This window comes from Triturus cristatus, unplaced genomic scaffold, assembly GCF_964204655.1.
Source record: "Triturus cristatus unplaced genomic scaffold, aTriCri1.1 SCAFFOLD_200, whole genome shotgun sequence".
Lineage (NCBI taxonomy): Eukaryota > Metazoa > Chordata > Amphibia > Caudata > Salamandridae > Triturus > Triturus cristatus.
The window spans coordinates 191137-205040 of record NW_028187909.1 but is presented as its reverse complement, the minus strand read 5'-3'; the positions used below and the strand labels follow the sequence as shown (position 1 = coordinate 205040).

The following is a 13904-nucleotide window of genomic DNA, read 5'->3' as shown; positions in this document are numbered from 1 at the left end:
AGAATTTTGTTTGATAACGTGTCAGGTGCTTGTTTGTTCTGCTTGGCTCCCTTGTGCGTGGTGTTGGATTTCTGTTTCTGTGTCCCCCCTTTTTTCTTTCCACTGCTCCCCACAGGAGTCTTGGGAGCATAACCCGCTCCTGTCTGGGCTTGTGTCCTTGGGGGCTCTGGATCAGGGATCATGGTGAGTGTTGGGATTGGAGGCACGGACCCGAAATCAGAAGGAGTGGGACTTGGGGCTAAAATCGGTGTTAGAAAGAGACGACTCTCTGTGCGCTCAATTTCAGCGGAGACTGCTCCAATTGCCCGTTGGAACATTTTGTCAATTGCAGTGGGTTGTACCGATGTAGCTCTTTGCCGGGTGGTGGATCCTTTCGCTGGGGGGTGCGTTTGCCCATAACTGCGTGCAAAGTGTGCCTTAACAGTACATGAGTTCGATAATAACTGTTTTGGGGGGAAAATAGGCACTGTTCACTTATGTGTGCTGACTAGGGGTGGGCAGAATTTGCGAGATTGCCTTTCGCAAAATTCCGCGAAACGGCAAAAAATCTCAGCGAACACGCGGAATCTCACATTATAACTGTCCATTTAGAGAAGTTGGTAAAACTCTGACGCAATCTACTATCTTGGGCCAAGTCTCCATTTTCTGTTGTTTGGGATATATTTCTCTGATTCCCTATCCATTATTGAGGCAAACAAATGTGCTGCTGCTAGCCCCCCAGCTAAATCCACAGATACCATTACTGCGGACCACGGCCCCTTTAATCCAGCCTGAAGTCTGACAGCGTGTGTTCTGACAGAGACCGATCAGAGCAGCAGATGAGGAGAAAGCAGCCTCCTGGTCACAGGTACTACATGGGGATTGCGCTCGAGAAACTCGTGGATGCAAAGACCTCCATCAAGGATTACAGCTAATTGTAGACGGTAGATATAGATATAGATATGGGAAGAAAGCACACCTGCCTAGCCTCGACTGTGCTCACTAATGTTTTGGGCTGATTATACATTACTGAATTTTACCTTCAACTCGGTCACCTGCTTTATTTATGTCTGTAAGTGCTTCCTGTTGAGGTTAAATTTTTGTGACAGGAGCACCATGCCAGAAAGAATCCTGCCCTGCATATATTTATCCACGAAAATGCCACCGTTTTGTGCAATACAATTCCGTTCCGCCGCGGATCGCGGAAGTTTTGACATTTTCGCGTTCCACGTGGAACGCGAAAATGCCGAAATTTCGCAAGTTCCGCGAGCAGAACGGAATTTGCCACCCACCCTTAGCACTGACCTTAGTTTCTCGGTGTCCCAACAAGTCATCATCTGTGTACAACAAGAAAGGGGGCGGCCCAGCCCGGTCGCCAACTGGGCTGCCGACCCACGTGTGCGCCTCCTGCCGCTTAGGCTGCCAGTAATTGCAGTCCCGCTGTGCTGGTCCCAGTGGGCTCAGTAAGGCTCTGGAAAGTGCCCGCAAACAGACGGTGTGCACATGAAAGTGCAAGTGCTGTCTGCCAAAAGCGCCCCCCGCGCTGCGCGAGCCCGCTGCTGTTTTCAAGCGCCACCTGGCGCTGCCGACCCACGTGTGCGCCTCCTGGTGCTTAGGCTGCCGATAATTGCCGTCCCCCTGTGCTGGTCCCAGTGGGCTCAGTAAGGCTCTGGAAAGTGCCCCCAAAGAGACGGTGTGCACATGAAAGTGCAAGTGCTGTCTGCCAAAAGTATGGTAATTTGCCCTTATTTGTTTTAACAATCATTTTGGGAAATGCCTTTGAAGTGATCTTGCTTTGCATGCAGGATTTTAACTTAATATTGGAAAGACCAGCTTTTGCTAATTTTCTCAATATTTCCCTGAAATAAGAAAACAGCGGCCAAGTCCAAAACATTCTCGTTAGATGGCAACCCTGTGTCTATTCTGCTACTTCTCTGGGTTACTTAATGCACCAGGCCCATGCCAGTGTGGTATTCATTTGTAGTCGGTACCATCTAGTCTTCAGCTCCTCTGTAGTTACTCAGTGCACCAGGCCCATCTAGTCTGCTGCTCCTCCGTAGTTACTCAGTGCACCAGGCCCATCTAGTCTGCTGCTCCTCTGTAGTTACTCAATGCACCAGGCCCATCTAGTTTGCTGCTCCTCTGTAGTTACTCAATGCACCAGGCCCATCCAGTCTGCTGCTCCTCTGTAGTTACTCAATGCACCAGGCCCATCTAGTCTGCTGCTCCTCTGTATTTACTCAATGCAACAGGCCCATCCAGTCTGCTGCTCCTCTGTAGTTACTCAATGCACCAGGCCCATCTAGTCTGCTGTTCCTCCGTAGTTACTCAATGCATCTAACCATCTAGTTTGCTGCTCCTCTGAAGTTACTCAATGCACCAGGCCCATCCAGTCTGCTGCTCCTCTGTAGTTACTCAATGCACCAGGCCCATCTAGTCTTCTGTTCCTCTGTAGTTACTCAATGCACCAGGCCCATCTAGTCTGCTGCTCCTCTGTAGTTACTCAATGCACCAGGCCCATCTAGTCTGCTATTCCTCTGTAGTTAGTCAATGCACCAGGCCCATCTAGTCTGCTGTTCCTCCGTAGTTAATCAATGCACCAGGCCCATCTAGTCTGCTGCTCCTCTGTAGTTACTCAATGCACCAGGCCCATCCAGTCTGCTGCTCCTCTGTATTTACTCAATGCAACAGGCCCATCCAGTCTGCTGCTCCTCTGTAGTTACTCAATGCACCAGGCCCATCTAGTCTGCTGTTCCTCCGTTGTTACTCAATGCACCAGGCCCATCTAGTCTGCTGTTCCGCTGTAGTTACTCAATGCACCAGGTCTATCTAGTCTGCTGCTCCTCTGTAGTTACTCAATGCACCAGGCCCATCTAGTTTGCTATTCCTCTGTAGTTAGTCAATGCATCTAACCATCTAGTCTGCTGCTCCTCTGTAGTTACTCAATGCACCAGGCCCATCTAGTCTGCTGCTCCTCTGTAGTTACTCAATGCACCAGGCCCATCTAGTCTGCTATTCCTCTGTAGTTAGTCAATGCACCAGGCCCATCTAGTCTGCTGCTCCTCTGTAGTTACTCAATGCACCAGGCCCATCTAGTCTGCTATTCCTCCGTAGTTACTCAATGCACCAGGCCCATCTAGTCTGCTGCTCCTCTGTAGTTACTCAATGCACCAGGCCCATCTAGTCTGCTATTCCTCTGTAGTTAGTCAATGCACCAGGCCCATCCAGTCTGCTGCTCCTCTGTAGTTACTCAATGCACCAGGCCCATCTAGTCTGCTGCTCCTCTGTAGTTACTCAATGCACCAGGCCCATCTAGTCTGCTATTCCTCTGTAGTTAGTCAATGCACCAGGCCCATCTAGTCTGCTGCTCCTCTGTAGTTACTCAATGCACCAGGCCCATCTAGTCTTCTGTTCCTCTGTAGTTACTCAATGCACCAGGCCCATCTAGTCTGCTGCTCCTCTGTAGTTACTCAATGCACCAGGCCCATCTAGTCTGCTATTCCTCTGTAGTTAGTCAATGCACCAGGCCCATCTAGTCTGCTGCTCCCCTGTAGTTACTCAATGCACCAGGCCCATCCAGTCTGCTGCTCCTCTGTAGTTACTCAATGCACCAGGCCCATCTAGTCTGCTATTCCTCTGTAGTTAGTCAATGCACCAGGCCCATCCAGTCTGCTGCTCCTCTGTAGTTACTCAATGCACCAGGCCCATCTAGTCTGCTGCTCCTCTGTAGTTACTCAATGCACCAGGCCCATCTAGTCTGCTGCTCCTCTGTAGTTACTCAATGCACCAGGCCCATCTAGTTTGCTATTCCTCTGTAGTTAGTCAATGCATCTAACCATCTAGTCTGCTGCTCCTCTGTAGTTACTCAATGCACCAGGCCCATCCAGTCTGCTGCTCCTCTGTAGTTACTCAATGCACCAGGCCCATCTAGTCTTCTGTTCCTCTGTAGTTACTCAATGCACCAGGCCCATCTAGTCTGCTGCTCCTCTGTAGTTACTCAATGCACCAGGCCCATCTAGTCTGCTATTCCTCTGTAGTTAGTCAATGCACCAGGCCCATCTAGTCTGCTGCTCCCCTGTAGTTACTCAATGCACCAGGCCCATCCAGTCTGCTGCTCCTCTGTAGTTACTCAATGCACCAGGCCCATCTAGTCTTCTGTTCCTCTGTAGTTACTCAATGCACCAGGCCCATCTAGTCTGCTGCTCCTCTGTAGTTACTCAATGCACCAGGCCCATCTAGTCTGCTGTTCCTCTGTAGTTAGTCAATGCACCAGGCCCATCTAGTCTGCTATTCCTCCGTAGTTAGTCAATACATCAGGCCTATTTAGTCTGCTGTTCCTCCGTAGTTACTCAATGCACCAGACCCATCTAGTCTGCTGCTCCTCTGTAGTTACTCAATGCACCAGGCCCATCTAGTCTGCTATTCCTCTGTAGTTAGTCAATGCACCAGGCCCATCCAGTCTGCTGCTCCTCTGTAGTTACTCAATGCACCAGGCCCATCTAGTCTGCTGCTCCTCTGTAGTTACTCAATGCACCAGGCCCATCTAGTCTGCTATTCCTCTGTAGTTAGTCAATGCACCAGGCCCATCTAGTCTGCTGCTCCTCTGTAGTTACTCAATGCACCAGGCCCATCTAGTCTTCTGTTCCTCTGTAGTTACTCAATGCACCAGGCCCATCTAGTCTGCTGCTCCTCTGTAGTTACTCAATGCACCAGGCCCATCTAGTCTGCTATTCCTCTGTAGTTAGTCAATGCACCAGGCCCATCTAGTCTGCTGCTCCCCTGTAGTTACTCAATGCACCAGGCCCATCCAGTCTGCTGCTCCTCTGTAGTTACTCAATGCACCAGGCCCATCTAGTCTGCTATTCCTCTGTAGTTAGTCAATGCACCAGGCCCATCCAGTCTGCTGCTCCTCTGTAGTTACTCAATGCACCAGGCCCATCTAGTCTGCTGCTCCTCTGTAGTTACTCAATGCACCAGGCCCATCTAGTCTGCTGCTCCTCTGTAGTTACTCAATGCACCAGGCCCATCTAGTTTGCTATTCCTCTGTAGTTAGTCAATGCATCTAACCATCTAGTCTGCTGCTCCTCTGTAGTTACTCAATGCACCAGGCCCATCCAGTCTGCTGCTCCTCTGTAGTTACTCAATGCACCAGGCCCATCTAGTCTTCTGTTCCTCTGTAGTTACTCAATGCACCAGGCCCATCTAGTCTGCTGCTCCTCTGTAGTTACTCAATGCACCAGGCCCATCTAGTCTGCTATTCCTCTGTAGTTAGTCAATGCACCAGGCCCATCTAGTCTGCTGCTCCCCTGTAGTTACTCAATGCACCAGGCCCATCCAGTCTGCTGCTCCTCTGTAGTTACTCAATGCACCAGGCCCATCTAGTCTTCTGTTCCTCTGTAGTTACTCAATGCACCAGGCCCATCTAGTCTGCTGCTCCTCTGTAGTTACTCAATGCACCAGGCCCATCTAGTCTGCTGTTCCTCTGTAGTTAGTCAATGCACCAGGCCCATCTAGTCTGCTATTCCTCCGTAGTTAGTCAATACATCAGGCCTATTTAGTCTGCTGTTCCTCCGTAGTTACTCAATGCACCAGACCCATCTAGTCTGCTGTTCCTCTGTAATTACTCAATGCACCAGGCCCCTCCAGTCTGCTGCTCCTCTGTAGTTACTCAATGCACCAGGCCCATCCAGTTTGCTGCTCCCCTGTAGTTACTCAATGCACCAGGCCCCTCCAGTCTGCTGCTCCTCTTTAGTTACTCAATGCACCAGGCCCATCCAGTCTGCTGCTCCCCTGTAGTTACTCAATGCACCAGGCCCATCCAGTCTGCTGCTCCTCTGTAGTTACTCAATGCACCAGGCCCATCCAGTCTGCTGCTCCTCTGTAGTTACTCAATGCACCAGGCCCATCCAGTCTGCTGCTCCTCTGTACTTACTCAATGCACCAGGCCCATCTAGTCTGCTATTCCTCTGTAGTTAGTCAATGCACCAGGCCCATCTTGTCTGCTGCTCCTCTGTAGTTACTCAATGCACCAGGCCCATCTAGTTTGCTATTCCTCTGTAGTTAGTCAATGCATCTAACCATTTAGTCTGCTGCTCCTCTGTAGTTACTCAATGCACCAGGCCCATCCAGTCTGCTGCTCCTCTGTAGTTACTCAATGCACCAGGCCCATCTAGTCTTCTGTTCCTCTGTAGTTACTCAATGCACCAGGCCCATCTAGTCTGCTGCTCCTCTGTAGTTACTCAATGCACCAGGCCCATCTAGTCTGCTATTCCTCTGTAGTTAGTCAATGCACCAGGCCCATCTAGTCTGCTGCTCCCCTGTAGTTACTCAATGCACCAGGCCCATCCAGTCTGCTGCTCCTCTGTAGTTACTCAATGCACCAGGCCCATCTAGTCTTCTGTTCCTCTGTAGTTACTCAATGCACCAGGCCCATCTAGTCTGCTGCTCCTCTGTAGTTACTCAATGCACCAGGCCCATCTAGTCTGCTGTTCCTCTGTAGTTAGTCAATGCACCAGGCCCATCTAGTCTGCTATTCCTCCGTAGTTAGTCAATACATCAGGCCTATTTAGTCTGCTGTTCCTCCGTAGTTACTCAATGCACCAGACCCATCTAGTCTGCTGTTCCTCTGTAATTACTCAATGCACCAGGCCCCTCCAGTCTGCTGCTCCTCTGTAGTTACTCAATGCACCAGGCCCATCCAGTTTGCTGCTCCCCTGTAGTTACTCAATGCACCAGGCCCCTCCAGTCTGCTTCTCCTCTGTAGTTACTCAATGCACCAGGCCCATCCAGTCTGCTGCTCCCCTGTAGTTACTCAATGCACCAGGCCCATCCAGTCTGCTGCTCCTCTGTAGTTACTCAATGCACCAGGCCCATCCAGTCTGCTGCTCCTCTGTAGTTACTCAATGCACCAGGCCCATCCAGTCTGCTGCTCCCCTGTAGTTACTCAATGCACCAGGCCCATCTAGTATGCTGCTCCTCTGTAGTTACTCAATGCACCAGGCCCATCTAGTCTGCTGTTCCTCTGTAGTTACTCAATGCACCAGGCCCATCTAGTCTGCTGCTCCTCTGTAGTTACTCAATGCACCAGGCCCATCTATTCTGCTGCTCTTCCGTAGTTACTCAATGCACCAGGCCCATCTAGTCTTCTGTTCCTCCGTAGTTACTCAATGCACCAGGCCCATCTAGTCTTCTGTTCCTCTGTAGTTACTCAATGCACCAGGCCCATCTAGTCTGCTGCTCCTCTGTAGTTACGCAATGCACCAGGCCCATCTAGTCTGCTATTCCTCTGTAGTTAGTCAATGCACCAGGCCCATCTAGTCTGCTGTTCCTCCGTAGTTACTCAATGCACCAGGCCCATCTAGTCTGCTGCTCCTCTGTAGTTACTCAATGCACCAGGCCCATCCAGTCTGCTGCTCCTCTGTAGTTACTCAATGCACCAGGCCCATCTAGTCTGCTGTTCCTCCGTTGTTACTCAATGCACCAGGCCCATCTAGTCTGCTGTTCCGCTGTAGTTACTCAATGCACCAGGTCTATCTAGTCTGCTGCTCCTCTGTAGTTACTCAATGCACCAGGCCCATCTAGTTTGCTATTCCTCTGTAGTTAGTCAATGCACCAGGCCCATCTAGTCTGCTGCTCCTCTGTAGTTACTCAATGCACCAGGCCCATCTAGTCTGCTGCTCCTCTGTAGTTACTCAATGCACCAGGCCCATCTAGTCTGCTATTCCTCTGTAGTTAGTCAATGCACCAGGCCCATCTAGTCTGCTGCTCCTCTGTAGTTACTCAATGCACCAGGCCCATCTAGTCTGCTATTCCTCCGTAGTTACTCAATGCACCAGGCCCATCTAGTCTGCTGCTCCTCTGTAGTTACTCAATGCACCAGGCCCATCTAGTCTGCTATTCCTCTGTAGTTAGTCAATGCACCAGGCCCATCCAGTCTGCTGCTCCTCTGTAGTTACTCAATGCACCAGGCCCATCTAGTCTGCTGCTCCTCTTTAGTTACTCAATGCACCAGGCCCATCTAGTCTGCTATTCCTCTGTAGTTAGTCAATGCACCAGGCCCATCTAGTCTGCTGCTCCTCTGTAGTTACTCAATGCACCAGGCCCATCTAGTCTTCTGTTCCTCTGTAGTTACTCTATGCACCAGGCCCATCTAGTCTGCTGCTCCTCTGTAGTTACTCAATGCACCAGGCCCATCTAGTCTGCTATTCCTCTGTAGTTAGTCAATGCACCAGGCCCATCTAGTCTGCTGCTCCCCTGTAGTTACTCAATGCACCAGGCCCATCCAGTCTGCTGCTCCTCTGTAGTTACTCAATGCACCAGGCCCATCTAGTCTGCTATTCCTCTGTAGTTAGTCAATGCACCAGGCCCATCCAGTCTGCTGCTCCTCTGTAGTTACTCAATGCACCAGGCCCATCCAGTCTGCTGCTCCTCTGTAGTTACTCAATGCACCAGGCCCATCTAGTCTGCTATTCCTCTGTAGTTAGTCGATGCACCAGGCCCATCTAGTCTGCTGCTCCTCTGTAGTTACTCAATGCACCAGGCCCATCTAGTTTGCTATTCCTCTGTAGTTAGTCAATGCATCTAACCATCTAGTCTGCTGCTCCTCTGTAGTTACTCAATGCACCAGGCCCATCCAGTCTGCTGCTCCTCTGTAGTTACTCAATGCACCAGGCCCATCTAGTCTTCTGTTCCTCTGTAGTTACTCAATGCACCAGGCCCATCTAGTCTGCTGCTCCTCTGTAGTTACTCAATGCACCAGGCCCATCTAATCTGCTATTCCTCTGTAGTTAGTCAATGCACCAGGCCCATCTAGTCTGCTGCTCCCCTGTAGTTACTCAATGCACCAGGCCCATCCAGTCTGCTGCTCCTCTGTAGTTACTCAATGCACCAGGCCCATCTAGTCTTCTGTTCCTCTGTAGTTACTCAATGCACCAGGCCCATCTAGTCTGCTGCTCCTCTGTAGTTACTCAATGCACCAGGCCCATCTAGTCTGCTGTTCCTCTGTAGTTAGTCAATGCACCAGGCCCATCTAGTCTGCTATTCCTCCGTAGTTAGTCAATACATCAGGCCTATTTAGTCTGCTGTTCCTCCGTAGTTACTCAATGCACCAGACCCATCTAGTCTGCTGTTCCTCTGTAATTATTCAATGCACCAGGCCCCTCCAGTCTGCTGCTCCTCTGTAGTTACTCAATGCACCAGGCCCATCCAGTTTGCTGCTCCCCTGTAGTTACTCAATGCACCAGGCCCCTCCAGTCTGCTGCTCCTCTTCAGTTACTCAATGCACCAGGCCCATCCAGTCTGCTGCTCCCCTGTAGTTACTCAATGCACCAGGCCCATCCAGTCTGCTGCTCCTCTGTAGTTACTCAATGCACCAGGCCCATCCAGTCTGCTGCTCCTCTGTAGTTACTCAATGCACCAGGCCCATCCAGTCTGCTGCTCCTCTGTACTTACTCAATGCACCAGGCCCATCTAGTCTGCTATTCCTCTGTAGTTAGTCAATGCACCAGGCCCATCTCGTCTGCTGCTCCTCTGTAGTTACTCAATGCACCAGGCCCATCTAGTTTGCTATTCCTCTGTAGTTAGTCAATGCATCTAACCATCTAGTCTGCTGCTCCTCTGTAGTTACTCAATGCACCAGGCCCATCCAGTCTGCTGCTCCTCTGTAGTTACTCAATGCACCAGGCCCATCTATTCTTCTGTTCCTCTGTAGTTACTCAATGCACCAGGCCCATCTAGTCTGCTGCTCCTCTGTAGTTACTCAATGCACCAGGCCCATCTAGTCTGCTATTCCTCTGTAGTTAGTCAATGCACCAGGCCCATCTAGTCTGCTGCTCCCCTGTAGTTACTCAATGCACCAGGCCCATCCAGTCTGCTGCTCCTCTGTAGTTACTCAATGCACCAGGCCCATCTAGTCTTCTGTTCCTCTGTAGTTACTCAATGCACCAGGCCCATCTAGTCTGCTGCTCCTCTGTAGTTACTCAATGCACCAGGCCCATCTAGTCTGCTGTTCCTCTGTAGTTAGTCAATGCACCAGGCCCATCTAGTCTGCTATTCCTCTGTAGTTAGTCAATACATCAGGCCTATTTAGTCTGCTGTTCCTCCGTAGTTACTCAATGCACCAGACCCATCTAGTCTGCTGTTCCTCTGTAATTACTCAATGCACCAGGCCCCTCCAGTCTGCTGCTCCTCTGTAGTTACTCAATGCACCAATCCCATCCAGTTTGCTGCTCCCCTGTAGTTACTCAATGCACCAGGCCCATCCAGTCTGCTGCTCCCCTGTAGTTACTCAATGCACCAGGCCCATCCAGTCTGCTGCTCCTCTGTAGTTACTCAATGCACCAGGCCCATCCAGTCTGCTGCTCCTCTGTAGTTACTCAATGCACCAGGCCCATCCAGTCTGCTGCTCCCCTGTAGTTACTCAATGCACCAGGCCCATCTAGTCTGCTGCTCCTCTGTAGTTACTCAATGCACCAGGCCCATCTAGTCTGCTGTTCCTCTGTAGTTACTCAATGCACCAGGCCCATCTAGTCTGCTGCTCCTCTGTAGTTACTCAATGCACCAGGCCCATCTATTCTGCTGCTCCTCCGTAGTTACTCAATGCACCAGGCCCATCTAGTCTTCTGTTCCTCCGTAGTTACTCAATGCACCAGGCCCATCTAGTCTGCTGTTCCTCTGTAGTTAGTCAAGTTCCTCCGTAGTTAGTCAATGCATCAGGCCTATTTAGTCTGCTGTTCCTCCGTAGTTACTCAATGCACCAGGCCCATCCAGTCTGCTGCTCCTCCGTAGTTAGTCAATGCACCAGGCCCATCTAGTCTGCTATCCCTCTGTAGATTACACAGTCTGAGAACATGGGAACATGGGAGGGCCATTTAATCTATTTCTCTAAAGTGAACGAAGGTGCCAGGCCCAACCAGTCTGCTGTTTAGTTAAAGAAGGTGCCAGGCTCATCCAGTCTGCTGTTATAAGAAGGTGCCAGGCCCCTCCTGTCTGCTGTTTAGTTAAAGAAGGTGCCAGGCCCATCCAGTCTGCTGTTTAATGAAGGTGCCAGGGCCCTCCTGTCTGCTGTTTAGTTAAAGAAGGTGCCAGGCTCCTCCTGTCTGCTGTTTAGTTAAAGAAGGTGCCAGGGCCCTCCTGTCTGCTCTTTAGTTAAAGAACGTGCCAGGCCCATCCAGTCTGCTGTTTAATGAAGGTGCCAGGCCCCTCCTGCCTGCTGTTTAGTTAAAGAAGGTGCCAGGCCCCTCCTGTCTGCTGTTTAGTTAAAGAAGGTGCCAGGTCTGCCTCAAAGCATTAAAAATTCAATGAAAATGGAATCTGCGTTGTACACACTGAAGAGTGTGATTGGCAGGAGGCGTACGCCACAGTTAGTAGTGCTACTATGATAAACAAGTGAAACGGCTAGTGACTCCCCAGGTGAATCCCACTGTGGAAGGGGGAAAGGCACCATGGCCAATGTTAGTTAGGAAATGGGCGTGCGATGATGAGGGAAAAGCAGATAAAAAGCAGGACCAAAGGGATGTGCCATGGGGTAATGAAAGATAAATAAAGGGAGTGAAAGGACATTGAGATCTCAGTGCCCTGTGATTTGACGATCACCAGTTGTCTCGTAGATTTCAGCAGAGAGCAGAAATACTCACTCGTAAGTGTTGTTTCTGGACTGAGATCCTGAACAGGTACTCCGGCCCTGGGCCACTTGGCTGGGATCGCAGGCAGATCCTGGTTGCAGTGGCGTAGCAAGGCGGCACGAGTTTTGGGGAGGCGGCCTCCCTCCCTCCCCCCCCCCCCCTCCCTCCACTTACCATTCGTTCGCCACAGGCGTCGAACGCAGGGGCCGCCACAGGCGGACTAAGGCCTAGGTACGCCACTGTCCTGTTGAGGGCAGGCCCGGGCTCCCAGAGCGGATTTTCCTGTTCTGCCGGCTCAAGAAAGCCGTAGCTCCGAACCACATTTCCACACGCTCCCTTCGACAAGTGAGTGCAGCGGAGTTAATGGGGTAAGGTGCCCCGAGGAGAGAAAATGCTGGAACAAGACAAAAGCGAAGGCGCATACATAAGAAAACAGGGCGAGAGAAAATAGTGGCTTTGGGGGGGGGGAAAACAAACAGAAATGAATGATTGGGAGGGGGCGTGATGAGACAGATAGCAGAAGGAAAAGAATGACAGTGCGAAGTGAGACCGAATAAGCAATGAATATACATGCGACAAAAGGAGGACAACGAAGCCGAAAGCAGTATGAAAATGATGACAGAAGAGAACGATTAAACAGAGGGAGTATGAAAATGATGACACAAGAGAACGATTAAACAGAGGGAGACGGGAGAGTGGAGAAACAGCAAAGCTGAATGGAAGAACAGAATGAGAGAGTGAGAAAAGAAAAAGTCCTGGCCCCTGGGTTGAGAAAAGAAGTGACAGTTGAGATAGAGAAGGGTGGAGTTGCTGGGACATGGGTGGTGAGGGTTTCTGAAACAGTTTGACTGTCTGACAGAAAGTGCTTCGAATCCAGAACTCACATGTGCCCACTCTGTCGCAGATGTGCTGCAGATGTCCTGTCTGTGCCTGCTCTTCCAGTACCTTATTGTGGGGGTGTTTGCAGCCCCTCTAAATGAATTCTCCGGTCAGTACGGCCATCTGTATGCAGATCAAGCCTTCCAGCAGTTCCTCGCCAACAACCTGGAGTTCATCGCCAAGATCAAAGACAAGAGCCAGTGGCTGCGCAACGTCTTTGTAAGTATTTGAAACCACAAGAGTAATTATCGGGGGTAGTAAACGCTATATAAATACAATTACAAGACATCGAAGCGATTGTTCGGCTAGTAACACGCTACTCCAGATCCCACAAAGGATTAGTGGTGGGTTAGTATAGGGAAATATGTGTTAATTTGAGCTGCTGACATGTGAGTCCGTTAGTTGGATTGATGAGGATAGTGGAGGATAGAAGAGGGAAGAGTCTAGAGAGGGTTCTTTGGGAGACCATAGAAGTAAGATGAGGCTTGGATGAGTAAAAGGAGAGATGGACCTAAAGAATAGCCATATATTTTAAAATCATTGTTATTATACATATATGTGTACAAGGAAATACACATATCAAGATACATACTTATAATCAAATTATAAATGTTTACATACACAGGCATATACTGTACATTTGTGTGTGAGTACGGTGGTTATGTAGGGAAGAGCCAAATCTTGATTAGTCCTCTGAAGGTGAGATGGTTATCCGTGGATCTTATGTTTGGGAGTAAAGAGTTCCATAGTTTGGCTGTTTGAACAGAGAAAGATGTACCTCCTATATATTTATTTCTTGTATGGTGGTGTTTGAGGTGAGGTGCGAATCCTGAGCGGCGGTTCCTTTATTGAATGTATTAACAGTAATTAAAAAAAACACGTGCCTCAAAGTGACTGAGAATAAACAGCTGCAAGGGGGGTGTGGGGTCACAGAGCACAAGGAATGACAAAGACCCCAAAGTAAGAGGCAGTTCACAGATCCAGTGGACTCTGAAATGCCCTGACCCAAGAGCGCTGCCTGAGCTTAGAAGGAAGTGCCATGCAGCTTAAAGCAAGGAATAGTCCACAGCTCCAAAGGCAGCCCTAACACAAGACTGCTTCCTGCTTCCAGTGCAAGAGGGTTCCCCAAAACAAAGGGAGTCCCATACTCACAAGGACTCCTCAGAGTCTCAAAGCCAGGGTGCCCCAAAGCAAGAGAGGCTCCGCAGTTCCAGAGGCTATTCCAAGGGTCCCAAAGCAAAGGGGAGTTTACAGCTCCAGGGAAATTTGAAGTGTCCCAAAGCAATGGAGATAGGTTGACCAGATTTGGAATACAAAAATTCCGGACAGGTCGCAAACAGAGAAGTAGGACTACACTTTTGTATCAACCTCGAGGGGGGCAGAATGACTTAAATGACATTGCTCACCAATATAGAAAACACTAGC

At 50.0% G+C, this 13904-nt stretch overlaps 1 protein-coding gene across 2 annotated transcripts in view; it reads left to right on the top strand.

Moving 5' to 3' along the window:
* CSF3 (colony stimulating factor 3) overlaps nt 1-13904 on the top strand; it is a 45837-nt gene that overhangs the window by 11629 nt on the left and 20304 nt on the right. For both annotated transcript variants that reach the window (XM_085640450.1, XM_085640449.1), the window contains one exon: nt 12505-12698. In XM_085640450.1, coding sequence (XP_085496576.1) covers nt 12516-12698 — 183 coding nt within the window. In that variant the 5' untranslated portion in view covers nt 12505-12515. The remainder of the gene's footprint in view (nt 1-12504; nt 12699-13904) is intronic.